The sequence below is a fragment of the Physeter macrocephalus genome, chromosome 11 (genome assembly GCF_002837175.3).
Source record: "Physeter macrocephalus isolate SW-GA chromosome 11, ASM283717v5, whole genome shotgun sequence".
Taxonomy (NCBI): Eukaryota; Metazoa; Chordata; class Mammalia; order Artiodactyla; family Physeteridae; genus Physeter; species Physeter macrocephalus.
In genome coordinates, this window is record NC_041224.1 from 93,799,518 (window position 1) to 93,818,946 (window position 19,429).

Genomic DNA, 19,429 nt, shown 5'->3' on the forward strand with positions numbered 1-19,429 from the left:
CGTGGATGGATCTAAAGACTGTCATACAGAGTGAAGTAAGTCAGAAACAGAAAAACAAATATTGTATATTAATGCATATATGTGGAACCTAGAAAAATGGTACAGGTGAACTGGTTTGCAGGGCAGAAATTGAGACAGAGATGTAGAGAACAAACGTATGGACACCAAGTGGGGAAAGCGGCGGGTGGTGGTGGTGGTGGTGTGATGAATTGGGCGATTGGGATTGACGTGTATACACTGATGAGTATAAAATTTATGCCTAATAAGAACCTGTTGTATAAAAAAATAAATACAATAAAATTCAAAAATAAAAAAAACAACTAATACTAAACTTTCTCTGGGTTATTTGTATGGAAATAAGTTAATATAAATGTTTCAGACATTGCATGAAATTCCTAAAAATCTTATATGTTCTGGTATAATGTTATAAGTCATAATTCTAGTTATTACTTTAAAATGTATATCTCAGAAATAACTGAATTTCCTTGTCAATTGCATTATTATGAACTTTCATCAAATCTTTAACCGTGGTCATTTTTAAGTCTTTTGTCATTTACAGACAGTTCTGGGTGTACTCTGATGCTTTTGCAAAAATGTTCCTATAAAAGGGTTTCATCTTCAAGGAATTCATGGAAAAGACTCTGACAAGTACAGGTTTCTGGTAACTGACTATACTGCTGAACTGAATCAATAAGCATTTTCAGAACTGTAATGGAAAACTGATGAATTCATAAAAGTGCTAACAAAAGATCAAGATGAAAAAAAAATTAATTACATGGGACTGAGTGAACTGATGAGGATGATTATAATTTTTGTGACTTTCTGTTTGAATTAAAAAAAAAAGTGATGTAAAAAAAAAAAAAAAAGATACTCGGTTGTCTAGTGGCTGAGCCTTCATTGCCTTGCTGGTTTCCAGGAAAGCGGGCCCCTACATCCCTCAGCACAGACCCAACAATTTTTTCTTTAGGGCCCATTAAAAATTGCTGTGGTTTCCCCTGCCAAATTCATATATATATGAATATCTTATGAATATGGTTTATATATAAATAAAGCATTCCAACAATTTTCTTTTTAAGAGTTATGAAGTCTGTACTACTGCCTTCTGAGACCCAAGCAAATTAAAGATGATAGGATTGTTAGGGAACCGTTGGCTGAAACTGCCCACCCTGGCCAGGCACAACAATAACAGATTTGCTTAAGTCTCCCACCTCAGGATGCTTCAAAAGAACACACAACCAGTGAAGGGTCCAAAAGCAATCCAGGTAAAACCCACGAGGGGCCAAGAAGGGGAGGAGACACCAGTCCATAATATGTCTCGCCAATCTCCCAGAAACCCTCACGATGGAAACCATCGTGACTGAGAGATGCGCGCACCACCAGGAAGGGCCCTGAGCCGGACCAAATGAAGGCACAAGCAAGATGATTGGCCAGAAACGATGTGGAAAGCTAACCCCACCACCATAAAACCTGAGACTGCAAGTCACAAGGCAGAGCAGTTCTCCTGGGTTCCCTTACCCTGCTGCTCTCCACCTGAGCGCCCCTTTTCAATACAATCTTTTGCTTTGTCAGTACGTGTGTCTCCTCGGACAATTCATTTCTGAGTGTTGGACAAGAGCCCACCCTTGGGCCCTTGAAGGGGTCCCATCCAGTGACAGGATGACACTAGCAATATATACAAGGACCGAGATTTGTAAAATTTAGTGGTAAGAAGAAAAACAATTTTATTCTGGACCTTTTAGTTAAATCATTGAGGTGAAGAACGAACATAAAGAACCTTCTTCTCTGGACCAGACTTTGTTAAAGAATCAGAAACCCCTACTCCTTTGGGGGCATGTGGTTGTGAGCTGTTGAAGCAACCTGTTAAAAGTAGAGCCAGCTTCAGTTTCCTGAGATTAAACCAGGCTGAAACTAGGTTTACAGACAGCACAAAAGTCAGGTGCAGGGCCTCTTGTCTCTGTTGTGGAGCTATGCCTTGGCGAATTATGCCTTGGGTCAGTTATTAGCTGTCTCCTATAACTACTTTGTTTAGGGTAATATCATTTATAGAACCTCGGTTAGATAAAGATTAAGAGAATTATAAAATATTTAGGTATTCATCCAGCCCAACTCCTTCATTTTACAGATGGGGAAACTGAGGAAGATAGTCTCTTCAAGCCTATTTGGACTTATACTAACACTCTCCTCAAAGTTTTTCCAGTGTCTGCCGAGTTCTAAAGCCACTTTCACATTGTGGGTTTTTGTTATGGCAGCACCCCACCTCTGGTAACAAAATCTGTATTAATTATCTATCACAGTGTAACAATTACTTGAAAATTTAGCAGCTTAAAATGACAAACATTGGTTATCTCACAGTTTCTTAACTCAGGAATTTGGAAATGACTTAGATGACTGGTTTTGGTTCAGGGTTTCTCATGAAATTGCAGTCAAGATGTCAGCCAGGGCTGCAGTCATCTGAAGGTCTGGCTGAGGCTGGAGGATCTGCTTTCAAGGTGGCTCACTCACATGGCTATTGACCAAAAATCTCATTTCTTTGATGACTATTGTGGCAGAAGGCCTCAGTTCCTCACCTCATGGGTCTCTCCATGGGATTGCTTGAGTGTCGTCTTGACATGGCAGCTGGCTTCCTTCAGAGCTAGTGATCTGAAAGAGAGCAAAAAGGAAGCGACATGTACTTTATGACCTCATCTAAGAAGTGAAACACCACCACTTCTACTTCATTCTATTCGTTTGAAGGGGTCACTAAGTCCAGCCCTAAGTCCAGGGAGGGAAATAAAGCTCTACCTCTGGAAGAGAGGAGTATCAAAGAATTTGTGAACATATTTTAAAACCACAACAAGTTCTCTCAGAGCATTTGATCTAAAGAGAATTAAGTGGAAAAGGAGTTCTTAGTAGCTTTGATGATATGGTAGGAAAGGAATTCATCTAGACTCAGTCTGAGGCTACTGAACCAAAGAGTAGTCATGACACAGAAGTATTTTGGCTCTGAAATTTATGAGGAAGTTGGGAAAAGTAAGGGTCAAGTCAGTTTGTTGCAACCTGTGCATGTGTTTCTCCCTCTTAACTTAAATTTACATTTGAATTTGCCTATCCACATATCAATACTAACAATATAGTATATGTACATAAGGGTAACACAGATACATCTATTTTCATACTATTTGACTACTGTAATTCTAGAAAATATTCCACCCTTGATATTAGAGCTTCTCTCAAGCTTCATATTCATTCCCTTCATCCAACATGTCCATCCCCTCTACCTCTGAGCTCAAGAGGAAACACCTATGGGTGTGATGTAAGGGAAGAGCCTCTCCCCCTAGATTAGTCCCCAAGCCCCAACGTCAACCACCAGACCAGGGGGCTGAGATCCTCTTCCATCTCTCCTTTGAATTAAGACTTTCGTCAATAATTACCCATTTACACCTCACCTTTCTAAAAGGAAGATGCGATTCTGTCCCTCTTCTGCTTAGAACTGGAGACTTAAATGGTCCCACAATGGTTATAAGAGAGCCTCTGTGCATAGAACTATCTCCAATCTCCTGGGATAAACCATAATGGAAAAGAATATTTTTTAAAAAGCATGTCTCTATGTGTGTAACTGAGTCAATCTGCTGGATAGCAGAGACTGCCACAACGTTGTAAATCAACTATGCTTCAATTAAAAAAAAAAAAAAGCCTCTGTGAATTCCTGACACTCTATCATAGCTGCACTATTTTGGAGAACAAGCCTATAACTTTCAAGGGATCCCCAAAGCAATAAGTTACCACAAAATGTCAAGATCCACCAGCCTCCAGGATAAAGGCCTATCTCAATAAGGGGCAAGAGATTCATCAATTTGGCTCCACCCTTGCTCTCTATTAAGAAAAAAAATGTTGCCTGCCGTTCTAGTTCTACAAGGATCAGGCCATCAGCCACTGCAGTTGCCCACTGCCAGTGTGCCCTTAGGGGAATTCAGGATGAAGAAAAACAGGAAACATTCTATGCTTTGGGTACACTGGCCTTTAGATAGTTAAGATGCATAACTAAGAAAAATTTTCAAATGAATTCAGATGCTTGCATTTTCCCAGACACAGAAAAGCACTAAAATCGCTAACTTGAGATACCTGTTTGTTGTAATTAGCAGTAATCTTTTGATGCTTGACTACATTTTCCCAGCAAAAATGTTTATATATATCCTGGCTCCGCCCTTACCTCTTTGGAGCAGTTCCTCAGAGCTATCTGAATGGCTGTTTCCTGGGCTATAGTCCTCAGTAAGGTCCTCAGATAAAATTTAGCTCACAGGGCTTCCCGGGCTTCCCTGGTGGCGCAGTGGTTGGGAGTCCGCCTGCCGATGAAGGGGGCGCGGGTTCGTGCCCCGGTCCGGCGCGGGGGTCCCGCGTGCCGCGGAGCGGCTGGGCACGTGGGCCTGCGCGTCCGGAGCCTGTGCTCCGCAGCGGGAGAGGCCACAGCAGTGAGAGGCCCGCATACCAAAAAAAAAAAAAAAAAAAAAAACTTAACTCACAACTTATATTGTGTGTTTTTCTCTCAGTCCACATCTCCATCCACTCTCCCCTCCATATCTTACGTCACAGCTTTAACGTGGGCCTGGGCGCCCGCAGCCTGTGCTCCGCAGCGGGAGAGGCCACAGCAGTGAGAGGCCCGCATACCAAAAAAAAAAAAAAAAAAAAAACTTAACTCACAACTTATATTGTGTGTTTTTCTCTCAGTCCACATCTCCATCCACTCTCCCCTCCATATCTTACGTCACAGCTTTATCTTTCCCTATGCTGTTTGTTCACACTTCCTGGCCTTTGTTTCTGCCTTTCTCTCTGCCTAGAATACCCTTTCCCCTTCTCTGCCAGGAAAACTACTCTGCATGCCTTGGAACCCAGCTCAAATGTCATATCCTGGAGGAATGAATGATTTAAGTTCCAATATACTTTGTATGTATATAGCTGTAATTACTTCTTCACTCATCTGATTAACCCTGCACGGACATGATCTCTGAGTAAGAATGTTTTATTCGAATTTGTATCTCCAAGGCCTAGCACAGATCATACTAGGGACTACTATTTGTTAGGTGGGTGGATAGGGGTTAGCCTGGACCATTGCCTGACAGAACAGGGACCCTTCTCCCTCTGAGCATTTCTCTGCAGACCCACTACAAACTGAGGGCCATCTCTTCTCAGTCTGATGCTTTGCTCTCCGGGCTCTGTAGTGAGCTTTGTACTTTTAGATTTCACTGACCAGTAAAATTTCAAAAGTAATTTTGGAGACCAAATTAGGATTGCCAATTTTTAATTTTTTCAAATTTAAAGAGTTTAAAAAAATTATCACCTACTTTTTAAAAAGTCACTATAACACCTCAAAAGTAGGAAGACCATAATCTTAGCCTAGAGAATAGTTCTTTGAATTAAACACATTTAGCCTTTTGAAAAGCCTACCACATCGACCTTATTTTTTCTCATTCCATGATGAAAAATTCATCCCTGTTTATCAGCTCTAGAATAATGTTTGGAAACCACTGATTTTGACCTTTGCTTCTGAGAGGTGGTTCCTGCAATCTTCTTGGCTCAAGAATGAGTTTTAGGCCTCATGACAGGAATAGTCCTGTAGGATCTTCCCATGGCTTTTTTTTTGTGGGGGTGTAGAGAGAAGTACCTGGGAACAAGAGACCAACTAATGTATATTGAGCACCTCTATGCTAGTCACTTGGCAGGTATATGAGGTGCACATCTCAGTTGACAAACTCAAGAATGCAAAAAAAATGCAATTTTACTTCTTTGCTTACCAAATTTATTATCTATCCAAGTATGTTTGACCTAGTGACAGAAATACATCTTAATTCAGGGTCCCCTCCTCCCTTTCTTTCCCTAGGGGTTGCATCTCTGATCCAGGGGACTGATTTAGTGTGTCAGTGGGGCTGGATTAAACCTCCCAAGGTCTTAAGCACTGAAAAAATTATGCTGCCTCATATGTAACTGAAAGTGTTTTAAATAATTATTTTATAGTTTATTTTTTCCCAACAAAGCTCTGGGGTTTTTTTTTTTTCTCCTGAAATTGATCACTTCACTGCTTTTTATTCTTTCAAAAATTTTTCTTACTTCTTGGGTGGATGTTTTGTTTTCCTGTGTCCTTGGCAAGTTCTTGACCTACCTATGGGGTCATCTGGTCCTCCTCATTGGCCCTAAGCATCCACCTGCTTGTATTGGATTATATTTCAGGTCCACGCAGGTCACCACGGAGTCCTCCTCACGTTGTCCACACAAGACTGCCTCACATCTGAAGGCTCTTTATGACACATGTGGGCCACTCTGGGTGAGAGTTTATCTTTTTAGTGTAAAACTTCCATCCCTATTAAAAGGCAACACTTACTATTATCAGTCATCTTACTTTGTACAGACAAAGGAGCTGAGGGGTTACATGGGTAGATAATAGGCAGGGAATAGGAGGACACTATAGCACGTTATTTTCATTGGCACACATTCTTTTGTTTATTTTTTATTTAACCTTCCTTTCTGATTCCTGCACTAGACTATAGGTCTATGAGAACAACCCATCTGTCTTATTCATTACTATAACCCCAGAACCTAGAACAGTGCCTAGCACATAGTAGGCTGTTAGTAAATACTGTTGATCAAATGAACGAGAATGAATGAGATAAGGACAACACAAAGAGGTAGAAAGGGATCAGAATGAGGGTGCTGGAAGTGCTGAAAATAAACTTCAATTATTTTACAATCCTGGAAGTTTATGTTAGCTCTTCCTTGGAGAGTTTCCTTCCATTGCAGCAAGAGATGTCTCCTCTACAGCATTCCTTGTGTTGTTTTCTGACTATTGCCTGTGGACTAGCATTTTCTTTCAGCTGGAAAATAAACTATTTTGGGCAAGAAGGATCATATACAGCTTTGCAGCTCCCCATGAGGTACAGCACTTTAAGAGCTAAAATATGCTAGTTTACTGAATGAATGAATGACTGGAACTTGAGTCCTAAATATCCAGAGAATCCCTGAGGAATGGGCTCAGTGTTATAGGGGCTAAATACAAAGTGGTATCTTCTAGACTAAGTTTTATCCAGCCTCAGCATTCTACATCCACTTTCTGGGGTGCAGTACCTCCTAGTGGAAGTCCAGGGCTGCTGCCTCCTTCCTAGATGCTCCCAAACATGGGCCCTCGGTGACTCCCTCCCAGAACTGCATCTTCTCCTCCTCAAAACCTCAATGTCACCCTCATCAATGAAGCCCAGTAGACGATGAGGCCCAGCAGACTCAGGCACGTCCTTTCTAGTAACCCCAAGTACTCACAAGGTAAATAATGAAGGGCTGCATCAGAGCCAGGTAGTTCTCTAGAGCAGACCAGCACCTCAAACTTTAAGGTGCAAATGAATAATCTGGAGAGAAACTTGTTAAAATGAAGGTTCTGATGCAGTAGTTCTGGGTTGTGGACCAAGATTCTGAATCTGAACTAGCTTCCGGGTGACACCAAAGGATGCTGGTCCAGTCTGTACTGCACCCCTGTGGTGACTGGCAGCTACAGCAGTAGCAGCTCCCAGATGTACCAAGTCTGACCAGCAAGCCATGGGGCTGACCATTTAAGTAAACACTCTGAAGCTTATGAAGTACATTTCTCCCCTTCAAGGTTTGTCCCTTGAAGGTTTGTCTGCCTCTTTCCTGGTGCTGAGACCCTAGAGAAAAGCTCCGACCTCCAGCTGGAAGGGGTAGGGGAAAAGACACATTCCCAGAATCAGAAACTGCAAAACGTGGTTTAAATCAAGAGGTCAAGGGGAGGGAGCTAACTGACTGCTCAGAGGGTCCCAGAGCAGCAGTCTCTCATCCCAGGCCAGAGTCTCTAGCTCTCAGCTTTGCCAGCCTGGAAACTCCATTTTGTCAGTACACCCAGAGATAAGCAGACTCAAGGGAAATGAATCATACCAGCCAGACTCTTAAGAGTCTAAACCAAATGCCAACAGTAAGAAGAACAAATGCCAACTAATCAATCAGAAACTTGTTCAGAGCAATACTTTCCCTGCAGGAATGTCTACGTGGGCTGGCAAATCATTACCAAAAGTCTGTTTGGGGGCCTGAAATCAGAGCAAGGGGAATCGAGTGAGCGACCTCAGAAGAGGATATTATGATATTTTGATAGCTGGATGCACCCATCTCCATGGATAATTGCATACCTGCCAGGAAGGTCAGCAGTCAGAAGTTAGGAGAGCACCTTCCCCTTCTGTTACTCTTCCTGCAACTGGGAACTTTCTGTTCAGATTTCTTTAGTGCATTCCTGCCCTCAAATACACTTCAGTTGCCTTGGATGGATGTGAATGGCTAGAGTGGGTTACCTCCATTGATGTATGTTTGTAGTTTTTATTTTCTTGGTTGACTGTTTTTACTCAAAATACTCTTAGGAAGTGATTGCCCCAGAATTTCTCCCCAGATTCTGAGAGCAGCTCATTGCCCAGCACTGAAGCACCAGCAGGAGAGGAATGGGGGTTGGAGGGAGGGCCATCAGAGAAAAAGCTGGATCCTTTTCTTGCTTCCCACCCTGACATCTTATTCTAGGCTGCAGATTTTTTAAAAACTTCAGTACAGTTATTTGGTAAGTGGTCAGAGGAACAGAAGTTGTCACATTTCTGTTGGCTGGTTCTTATTTGCTGGTGATGTTGATTTTCTATACATATAACACTTAAATCAGTGTCCAAAGTCTGGCAAGTTCTCAGGCTCACCTTCCCTCATTCTATTCTCTCATGGTCTGAGCTGTCCTGTCGGGTGGCTTTAAAGTCGTCAAACTTACGGAAGTGGGAGTGGGGAGACCTGGAAAATTACAGCCCTCCACAGTTTCTTGCTTTTACAGGCTGTTCAGTAAGGCTTTGTTGACAGATTGTCAGTAAACGGAGCACAACCCCACTGCAATGTCCATCTCTCCCAGGAATGCTTCCTGACTTGCTGTGCCACCCCCAGGTTCCCTGGGAGAAGCTGGAGAGGCTCATTGCTCACTGAGTCCTATCTCATTCCCTCCTTGACAGTGATACAGCCGCTGCCAGCCACCTGAGAGCCAAATCCAAAACATATTCCCATTTTTGCCTAATGCCTAAATGACAGACCTAAATTTGTTGAGTCTGGATTTTTTAAGTGCTCATAAAACAAAGTAACAAATAAAATTTGCTTTAAACCTGAGGCAGATTAGGAAAAATCCTCAACGAGAATATCCTTCTCACCCAGGAGGCTGTGGAGATGGAGGCCACAAAGTCCTCTTTCGCACCCTCATAGTGGCTACGGGAACCAGCACCTCCAGAGCAGTCAGATTTTCACTCGTCACACTGTATTGTCTACTCTGCACTCTTCTAACGCTTAATAAATGTTTGCACAGTATTCCTATAATCCCTGCACTCCAAAGTATTGAAGTTTTAGCGAGTGTGAGGGCTTTTTAGAAAACCCAGTAGATGACTTCACCATTGACAAGGGCCAAATGAGGAAAGATAATGAGTACAACACAGAATAACCTCCCCTAAATTAAACAATCATATAGGAAGGAAAATGACGATTGGCTGATTCACTGAAGACCCCGCGTTCACCCTTTGCCGCATTATAATTTCGGCCCTGACCTAACGTCAAGCAGCAGCTGGGGCCTAACCGCCGAAGAATGTGGCTTCCGGAATCTAAAAAGACGCCCCTGCCGTGCCATTGTTCCCACAATGCCGTGACTCGGATTCGAACCGAGGTTGCTGCGGCCACAACGCAGAGTACTAACCACTATACGATCACGGCGAGCTACTGGGACGCCGCGAGGAGCGCGTCATTGAGTGTCGTCCTCGTCTAGGTGGCTGCCGCTCTCGCTTTCCCAAGCCGCTCACTGTCGACCAGGCCCCTCTGGCCCTGGCGCCCAGCCCGAAGTGGAGTAGGGGCGCCGTGGACTCCCGGCCGAAGTCTCTGCGGGTCATCCGCACGGCCCGTGAAAGAGAGGACATGAAAGTCCTCTGCAAACTAAAGGACTCCTAGGAGGCCAGGCCTACGGACCGGGACTCTCACGCAGCCTGTACGAATGTGAGGCCCGGGGGTCGTCCGAACGGCGGCGCTGGGCCCCTCTCACACCCACCGTGCCCTGGCGCTCACGCTATCTGAACGGGCTCTTGCTAGGAATGGGGCCGTCTCTTTAATCCCACAAGAAGGAAAATCAGTTCGGACCCAGCCGCACAACTTCCTTCGAGATGCGGAGTAAGGGGAACTCGCAGATAACCCACGCCTCGGTAATGAAGCGGTGGGCTCTGGCGGGCGGGCGAGGGCTGACATATCTAGAAAGCAAGCAGGCAGTGCGCCTGCGTTCCTTCAGGGAGAGACGAGGTTAGAGATGGGCGGGAACCAGCAGTGACACGGCAAAGGGGCGGAGCCTTAAACAGAGAAGAGCTTAGGCGACAAAAAAAAACCGCATGGGTCCCCAGTAGCTCGTGAAGCGGTGGGCTCTGGCGGGCGGGCGAGGGCTGACATATCTAGAAAGCAAGCAGGCAGTGCGCCTGCGTTCCTTCAGGGAGAGACGAGGTTAGAGATGGGCGGGAACCAGCAGTGACACGGCAAAGGGGCGGAGCCTTAAACAGAGAAGAGCTTAGGCGACAAAAAAAAAACGTATGGGTCCCCAGTAGCTCGCCGTGATCGTATAGTGGTTAGTACTCTGCGTTGTGGCCGCAGCAACCTCGGTTCGAATCCGAGTCACGGCATTGCGAAAGCAGTGGCACGGCAAGGGGTCAGCTTTTTTACGCTCTCCTCCTTTTTTATCTTCAGTTTGTAATAACGCCCTTGAAAATGGATCCCAATCCCCTTGTGAAGTTGGAAACAATGTTTACGCCAGGTCTCGCTAAATTGGACTTCGGAAGCCTATAGGCTTCCGCTTACCCTGGCCTACGCATGTTATCCTGCCCAGCCCAGACAAAGCACAGAACACTCACAAGGCCAAGAAGTGTTATAATTGACATATGTACCAATGTCCATGGCAGCACTGAAAACGGGCTCCCAATAATAGGAAGAGAACAATTCGCAGAGGAGGTGACCTTTGAAGTAGCTCTTAAAGGCAGAAAGGGAATTTGTCAAGCAGCCAGGATTGTCAAGCAACAAGGATTATCTCGTGTGCTAAGGGCTTCAAAAGGAACAATCATAATTCCTCTTTGTAAGTCTTCTCTCTTCCCCACCCCCACTACGCCCACAGGCCCTGGTCTGACAGGTAGCAGGCGCCTCTTAAGGACCTGTTGAGTGTATGAAAGCAAGTAACTAGGGAATGGGAAACGACACTGAGGGAAGGCCACAGGATGAGCTGGAAAAGGTAGACAAATTTCCCGCAGTCTCGGGGGTGGGGATGAGAGGCGGAGGAGTGAGAGGATTCTATTCGTGTTTAGCAAGATCCCTCTGGCGGCTCTGAAGGGGGGCAGTGATTAGAGCAGACAACACTGAAGAGACCGGTGGTCTCTCTGGATTCACTCGTTAGAACCAGGGGTATGCTCTCATTTTAGCAAAAAGCCACTGCCTACTGTGGACTCGGCCTGGTTCTAGGCGCCATGGAGACGAGAGCACTGATGTACAAGAAGAAAAATCAGACCCAGTCCCTGCTGCGCCCAGGGACGCAACAGAGGAGGGCACCGGGTCCGGCGGGAGCCCTGCGGAAGGACGAGTCAGGGCCGTCGCGGGAATAAGAGAAACAAGGAAGCGGGTGCTGGAGGGGAGGGGAACGGCAGGGTGTGTTCATTGAGTCCCTTCTAGGTGGACAGCCCAGTTCTGCAGGCATCCACATTATCCGTAGAGGCTGCCGTGAGGTCACTCCTGGGGAATCAACAGGGAGGTGAAGCCCTGAGGAGCGCCCCTCGGCAGGTTTGGGGTCGCTGGAAGGGTCTCCGGGGCAGAGGAGATGGGCGTCCTCCAAGGAATGAGAGTTACACAGCCTGTGAACACTCAGCTCCGGCCAGTCCCGTCTCTGGATGCCCAAGTGGTACCCCCTAAACTCTTACATGGAACGCACCCTTTCCCACGGCATCATCCCCACCTCCCGTGGCTAATGGGCCAAAACAGGAGAGAACCAGACCAACTGGCAAGAGAGCAATGCGCCTGCGCATTCTCAGACCCGGCCTTAGGCCGGAACCCGCCCCATAGGTGGACCCTTTGGTGACGTGCAGAATGGGAAGGCCTTTAACTGTTGAAGAAGACAATCAGAAAGGCCCGCTGACAGGTCCCCGGTAGCTCGCCGTGATCGTATAGTGGTTAGTACTCTGCGTTGTGCGAGAGCGGCAGCCACCTAGACGAGGACGACACTCAATGACGCGCTCCTCGCGGCGTCCCAGTAGCTCGCCGTGATCGTATAGTGGTTAGTACTCTGCGTTGTGGCCGCAGCAACCTCGGTTCGAATCCGAGTCACGGCATTGTGGGAACAATGGCACGGCAAGGGGTTCTTTTTTCTAATTCCTTTCCCCCGCCCAGCCCGTAACACTTTGTATAAATCGTGACTCATTTTTTAAAAATGAAACGCTGCATCTCTCTACTCTGAAAACTGAAACACCTCTATGATCACCACCTTCAGTAATTCTCATTTAATTATCTGAATACAGCTTTAGATCAAACAGTTGTAACCCCTTACCTCCTGAAAAAAATGGAAAATCAGTGTCTAAATCATTCTCCTACACCAACAAAACAGCGCCCCTGTGGCCTTGCGATTTTTTTCCTTTTCATACATTTATTTTAAAAAATGGTTTATTCATTATCAAATAGAGAATACATATGCACAAGCCCAGTGAAAAGTGTCTCCCTCTCATTGTTCACCCTATCTACCAATTATTGCCAGTTTCCAATATATTTTTCTGTGGCAGTCTTTGTATAAATAAATATTTATATATGTATGCAAATATATTCCCCCTTGCTTCTTGCATAATACAGGTGACCTCGTCCCTTCCTCCTCCTCACCCCCAGAAATCAGGCCTGAAGTGTTAGATTTGCATTGGTAGGCAATCTCCCTTTACAGGAAAGAGTATACATACCCAGGGGAATCTCCACCTGATCCAGTCCTTTTTCTCCCCAGTCACTGGCTCGCAGCTAGGGAGGGTGGGACACTATTTGGGGTGATAAGATAAGGGAAAGAAATTCCTTACTGTGCTTGTAAAAAACTTTTGGGAGCCTGGGCTCTGCTGGGAATCAGCCCTATTTTTATTTCAGGTTGGAAAGTCAGGGAAGCCTCCTGGGTTTGGAGTTGGAAAGAGGGACTAGACTGGATAGTTCATTTGGAGACCCTCCACTTCCATCTCTTACCTTATTGTCCGGATCCAACTTAAATCACAAACCACTAAAGTTAGAAAATTCAAGTCCATTGAAGGCAGAACTGAATCCTACTATAATTGTGTTCCAAGAATACAGCCTCTCCATAAATATTTGAAAAGAGATTGCTTGAGTCCATACATGAGAGAAGTGGCCCGGTTTTCTTTATGGTTGCATCTTAAGTTGTATTCTTGCAACACAGAACCATGTTTTTTTTTTGTTTTGTTTTTTTATAAATTTATTTATTTATTTTTGGCTGCCTTGGGTCTTCGTTGCTGCGCGTGGGCTTTCTCTAGTTGCGGCGAGCGGCGGCTACTCTTCATTGCGGTGCACAGGCTTCTCATTGTGGTGGCTTCTCTTGTTGTGGAGCACGGGCTCTAGGCGTCTGGGCTTCAGTAGTTGTGGCTCGCGGGCTCAGTAGTTGTGGCTCACAGGCTTAGTTGCTCTGCGGCATGTGGCATCTTCCCGGATCAGGGCTCGAACCCGTGTCCCCTCCATTGGCAGGCGGATTCTTAACCACTGCGCCACCTGGGAAGTCCCCCATGTTATTTTTTAATTTATTTTTTAAATACATATTTTTAATTTATTTATTTGGCTGCGTCAGGTCTCAGTCGCGGCACGCCGGCTCTAGAGCGCGGGCTCAGTTGCCCCACAGCATGTGGGATCCCAGCTTCCCGACCAGGGCTCGAACCCTCATCCCCTGCACTGGAAGGTGGACTCTCAACCACCGGACCACTGCGGAAGTCCCCCCCATATTATTTTATATCAGACAAATAGAAAACACGGCCCAAATGAAGCTCCATCTACATGCAGAATCTCTAAGAACAGAGTGCATATATGAGTATACTGGGATATGTTTGTCCCCTCAAGGTTGTGGACAGAGATGGATCCAAGGCAAGGCTGGAGAGCAAAGCCAAGGGCAGACTTAGAAGACAAAACCAGAAGGAATGGGAGCTCAGGATGGGACTGGGCATTCAAAGTCAAGCAAATAGAAAGGAGGACACCCCACTTAGTACCCAGTAAGAAAAGTGAGCTCTAAGGTCTAGGTGTTGGAACATGCGAAAATTTAGGAGGTTAAGGGAGGAAGAGAGGATTTGCCTTGAGAGAAAGGAGAACAGTGTCATTTTAAGGAAAGTTTGGGAGAAGACAGTTGCAAGCACAGAGGAGGTCAGCAGACTCAGGTGCTGCAAAGGAGAAAGAGGAATGAGACAGAATAACTGGGCTTAATATTTAGAAGTAATTTTTGACTTTTAAAACTTTCTATGAGAGCAGATAGACAACGTGTATCAAGAGTAAGAAAAAAATGTACACTCTTTGCCCCAACAACTCCACTTTTGGAAATCTTGTCAAAGGAAATAATCCTAAACTTGGAAAAGTTATCCGCATAAAGATGTTTGTTACAGTTATTTAGAAGGGAGGAGAATGAAATAGCCTAAATGCTCAACAAACAAAGTGATGAGCTAAACTGAAGTATGCTCATTTGATGAGATATTAAATTGCCATTTTTAAAGTACAAAGTCAATTTTAAAATAACATTTCCAACTAAAAGTAAGACTCCCTTAAAAAAATGACTGGTTACATTTTGCAGCAGGGTAAGTACAAGTTGAGTCTGGAACATCTTGTGTGAGAATGCAAGTAAGTGTTTAAAGATTGGCGAGACCAAGTCAAAAGAATGCAGAAGCCCCTTGAAAGGGCTCCTGCTGGCCCAATTTGGACAGTTTTGAGCATCAAACAGAATGATGATGGTAATGGATTATATCACATTGAATTTTTTAAAAAAGAGTTTTTGAGACCATGGGGATGGGGGAGAGGGGGAGGGAGGAGGAGGAAGAGAAACTCTTCTTTACAGAAATGAATGCCAGATAACAAATGCAGGGACTTCCCGTGGCGCAGTGGTTAAGAATCCCCCTGCCAATGTAGGGGACACGGTTTCGAACCCTGGTCCATGAAGATCCCACATGCTGCAGAGCAACTAAGCCTGCGCACCACAACTACTGAGCCTGTGCTCTAGAGCCCACGAGCCACAGCTACTGAGCCCGTGTGCCACAACTACTGAAGGCTGTGCGCCTAGAGCCCGTGCTCCGCAACAAGAGAAGCCACCGCGAAGCCACCTCAATGAGAAGCCCCTGCACCGCAAGGAAGAGTAGCTCCCATTCCCCACAACTAGATAAAGCCCGCGTGCAGCAACAAAGACCCAACACAGCCAAAAATAAATAAATAAAATTAAAATAAAAAACAAATACAGAATGACAATTAGAGTCATCATTTTGCGATCCCCAGTGTAATAACAAATGTAAGCATAGATCATCAATGGAAGCTAAAACCACTGGGTAAAACATGTTGGGAGCTAATAGTCTTAGGTTATCACACCACAGCTTACTTTGTGAAATTGTGAAATGGAGAGATCTGATGGACTCCAACTTAACCAAGTGATCAAGCCTAGCATCACTAATGAAGGACAAATGTGCACTATTGGCTGGCCTGCCAGTGTAACACACTAGAAAGTCCACAACATCCCTCATGTAATGGTCTTTTAAAAAATGTCTAACCTGAATCTAATCATGAGGAAACTATGGAAAAATCCAAAATGTGCGACATTCTACATAACTGCCCTGGACATTTCAGAATGATCAATGTCATGAAAAACAAACTAGCAAGAAAAAAATGGGGAACAGTTCAAGATTTAAAGAGATTAAGGAAACAAACAAGTGCAACAGGGGAACCTTGATAAATCCTGAATCAGGACAAAAACCAAACAAACAAAAAAAACCCCAGCTATATATATATGACATTTGGGGGGAAATGGAAAAAAATTAATATAGACTGCATAGTAGACAATACTATTATGGTAATGGTCTTATGGCCCCCTGCAAGAATTCCTTATTCTTAGAGAATGGCTGCTGAAGTATTTAGAGCTGAAGTATCATGATACCTGAAACTTGCATCAAATGGTTAAGGAAAAAAAAGTGTGGGGGGATAGAACAAATGTGGCAAAATGTTAAAAAGTAGTGAATCTAGGTGAAGGCTATACAGATTTCCACTGTACTTTTTTTGAATTTTTCTGTAGGTTTGAAATATTTTGAAAAAAATTGTTAGAAAATAAAGCTTACATAATAAAAATAGGGAATATATGCAACGTTAAGTGGAAAAAATAAGGACTTAAAGTTGTGTATACCACAATTATAGCTATATAAAAATACGAACAAGAGAAATGATCTTTATTCATTTCAACATTTGTTAAGCTCCTGCCACATGACAGGCTCTGCACTAAGTGATGGGAACACCCAGCTCCCTTTCAGAATTCTGCGTCTATGGTACAATGCTTAACATGCTTAACTGCAAGATTTTGGATCTGGCAAACTCCACCCAGGTCTTAGAGGAGGCTTGCCGAGAAGGCCTCACCTCTGTATCCTTGGTTCCTAGCAAGCTTCCTGGTCCCATGAGGTGCTCAACAATGCCTGATTCCAGGAGCACACACTCTGGTGGTGGAGGAAAGTGCAGATAGTTTTAACAGATAGTTTAAAACAAGAATAAGTTCATGGTGCACATAAGGTTACAGCTTTTTAATTATCATTTAAACTCTACCCTTATGATATCCTCCCCCCTCCTCATGTGACTTTACTTCCTACCCTTCCTCACTATGAACCCACCCCTTCTTTATGGTACGCTGGTTCCCACCTCAATCCCTTCACTCAACTCATGCTGACCTCCTGGCTTGGAATGATCTTTCACTCCTTTGCTTCATCTGTCCAAATCCTACCCAGCTCAGGTCTACCCCCTCCATGAAGCCTACTATCTTTTGTGTAGATTTGATTGATTCCATTCCTCTGAGCTGTCAGCAGCTTAACTCCATATTTCTTAAACATACGTGGCTTCATTTGACATCTACCATGGTAAGCACTTTACAGTTTTCAAATCCTGTTCCATCATTTCCATCATTTCCCCTAATCCTCACACAACAGTCATCATGCCCTTTGCAGATATAAGGAAAGTGAGAATCAGTGGCATTGAGTATCTTGCCACTGATCCTCAGAGAACTGGCTACAGCCCACAATTATTGTTGTCAGACACCTGGTGATTGAGGATACCCTCCAATATGGATCAACTGGACAATTCTTCTAGAATTTATTATCTCTATGTCCAGCTTTGCTTTGTTAGTCTATTTTTTTTTTTTTTTTTTTTGGTATGCGGGCCTCTCACTGTTGTGGCCTCTCCCGTTGCGGAGCGCAGGCTCCGGACGCGCAGGCTCATCGGCCATGGCTCACGGGCCCAGCCGCTCCGCAGCATGTGGGATCTTCCCGGACCTGGGCACGAACCCGTGTGCCCTGCATCGGCAGGCGGACTCTCAACCACTGCGCCACCAGGGAAGCCCTGTTAGTCTATTTTTTAAGCTGCACATTTTTACGATGTGCACGTTATTTTCTCTATTATACCTCATGAAACCAGACACAATATCAGATATTTCAGTATCTCCTACAGTCCTGCCACTCAAAGTGTGGTGGGGGGGCCAGCTGCATCTGTATCACCTGGGAGCCTGTTGGAACTACACTGGGACCCCATCCCAGCTAGACCTACAGAATCAGAAACTTCAATTTAACAAATTCCCCAGGAGATTCGTGTGAATATCGCAGTTTGGAAAGCACTGTCCTATAACACCAAAGAATGTGCACAAAGCAGAAACTCAACAAATATTTTGAGACCTGGGGCCCTGGGAATCCTAGGGTATTCTCAGTTTTGCCATCATATCTTACTCTACTCCAGCTTTGAGCCCCCTTCCCTTGTGGGGCCTCACGTGGCTCTTTGCTCCCTCACAAGACAGATATGAGCCTAAGAGTGAGGGAGACACTGAGGTAGTGCTCAAAGAGATGTTGGTGAGGTGAAGCTGCTACCTTTCCATCAGAGTCAAAAGCAAATGTTGGAGTTGGCCTCAGGCTACAACATTCCTGGGGAGAAATTGGTTTTATTTCTAAGACAAAAATGCTTGAGCATCCGAGCCTCTGGAGGATAAGGGGTTTATGACAGACAACACTGGAAGTGTTTCTAGATTTGATTTATTGACTTGTCTGTTTCTATTCTGTCACTAAGCTGATTGGCAACGCAACCTGGGACTTGAAGGGATTTCTGTGTACATGCGTGCGTGCGCTGCCATCAGGGCCGGGTGGGAGGCGTTTGTGCGAGGGCTGTTTGCCTGTGAGGAGGGCGTGTGTGGAAACCACTCGGGAGAAGTGGGTTCCTCTAGGGAGCTGACTGTCTGTGATGTGAGATGTCTACCTGGAGTGGGTTCGAGTATGTGCACAGAGAGCAGTTGGATGGGAGGAGGTGGGTGGGGCTCCCAAGGCAGCACGCCGGAGCCGGTAGTTCCAGACACATCTCACAGAACAGCCCCTGTCTCGCCCCCACCCCACCCCAGTTTTTCCTCCCAGGATATTATTTCCCAGTTGGGAGGCCTCGGGAGGATAAAGGAGGGGCGGAAGGCGCCGGAGGGCCAGGAACCCCGGAGTCCGAAGATTCCCCCCTTGGCGTCTCGCGCGAGGTGGGAGCTGGGGAGGGGGAACAGACGTGCACAGGTGCGCCCCCAGAGGGGCGCGCGTGGCGACACGTGGAGGATTCATCCTCAGTCCATCCTCAGGAGTCGCATTCCCTGCCCTAGGGTCGCCACTTCACTTCTGCGTCCACACAGGCTGGAAGCCCCCGCCGGCTACTCTCCGCCGGGCTGGGGGAGGTCGCCTCCTTTAGGTAGCGGAACCCCGCCCCTCCCTTGTTACTGACGAGCCTCGCCCCCTCTCGCCGCCCGGCCAAGCCCCGCCCCCTCTCGCCGCCCGGCCAAGCCCCGCCCCCTCTCGCCGCCCCGCCGAGCTCCGCCCCCGCCCCGCCCCCGCCCCCGCCCCTTGCCGGGCCACAGAGCTCACCACGTTCAGTCTGGTTGGCCTCATGCTACTGAGCGGAGCTTCTCCTGCCGGCTCCGGCCCGGGGCCGCGGGCGCAGGGGAGCGCGGGGGGCGGCCCGGCTGGATCGCGCCGGGGCGCCGGAGGTGCGGGAACCGGCCCAGGAGGGGGCGGCAGCGGCGGAGTGGCCAAGTGGCTCCGGGAGCACCTGGGCTTCCGCGGGGGGGGCGGCGGCGGAGGTGGGGGCAAGCCGGCGCCCCCGGAGCCGGACTACCGCCCCCCCGCCC

General features: G+C 46.1%; 1 protein-coding gene and 3 non-coding genes across 5 annotated transcripts in view; 3 read left to right on the forward strand and 1 right to left on the reverse strand.

Moving 5' to 3' along the window:
• Positions 1 to 9,669: 9,669 nt before the first annotated feature.
• Positions 9,670 to 9,741, reverse strand: TRNAH-GUG (transfer RNA histidin (anticodon GUG)). The gene has a single exon. It is a non-coding gene; the product is annotated as a tRNA-His (tRNA).
• Positions 9,742 to 10,613: 872 nt separating this feature from the next.
• Positions 10,614 to 10,685, forward strand: TRNAH-GUG (transfer RNA histidin (anticodon GUG)). The gene has a single exon. It is a non-coding gene; the product is annotated as a tRNA-His (tRNA).
• Positions 10,686 to 12,299: 1,614 nt separating this feature from the next.
• On the forward strand, positions 12,300 to 12,371 carry TRNAH-GUG (transfer RNA histidin (anticodon GUG)). The gene has a single exon. It is a non-coding gene; the product is annotated as a tRNA-His (tRNA).
• A 6,804-nt stretch (positions 12,372 to 19,175) lies between these two features.
• Positions 19,176 to 19,429, forward strand: part of SHF (Src homology 2 domain containing F) — a 24,131-nt gene continuing 23,877 nt past the window's right edge. For both annotated transcript variants that reach the window (XM_028496099.2, XM_055088262.1), the window contains exon 1: positions 19,176 to 19,381. In XM_028496099.2, coding sequence (XP_028351900.1) covers positions 19,189 to 19,381 — 193 coding nt within the window. In that variant the 5' untranslated portion in view covers positions 19,176 to 19,188. The remainder of the gene's footprint in view (positions 19,382 to 19,429) is intronic.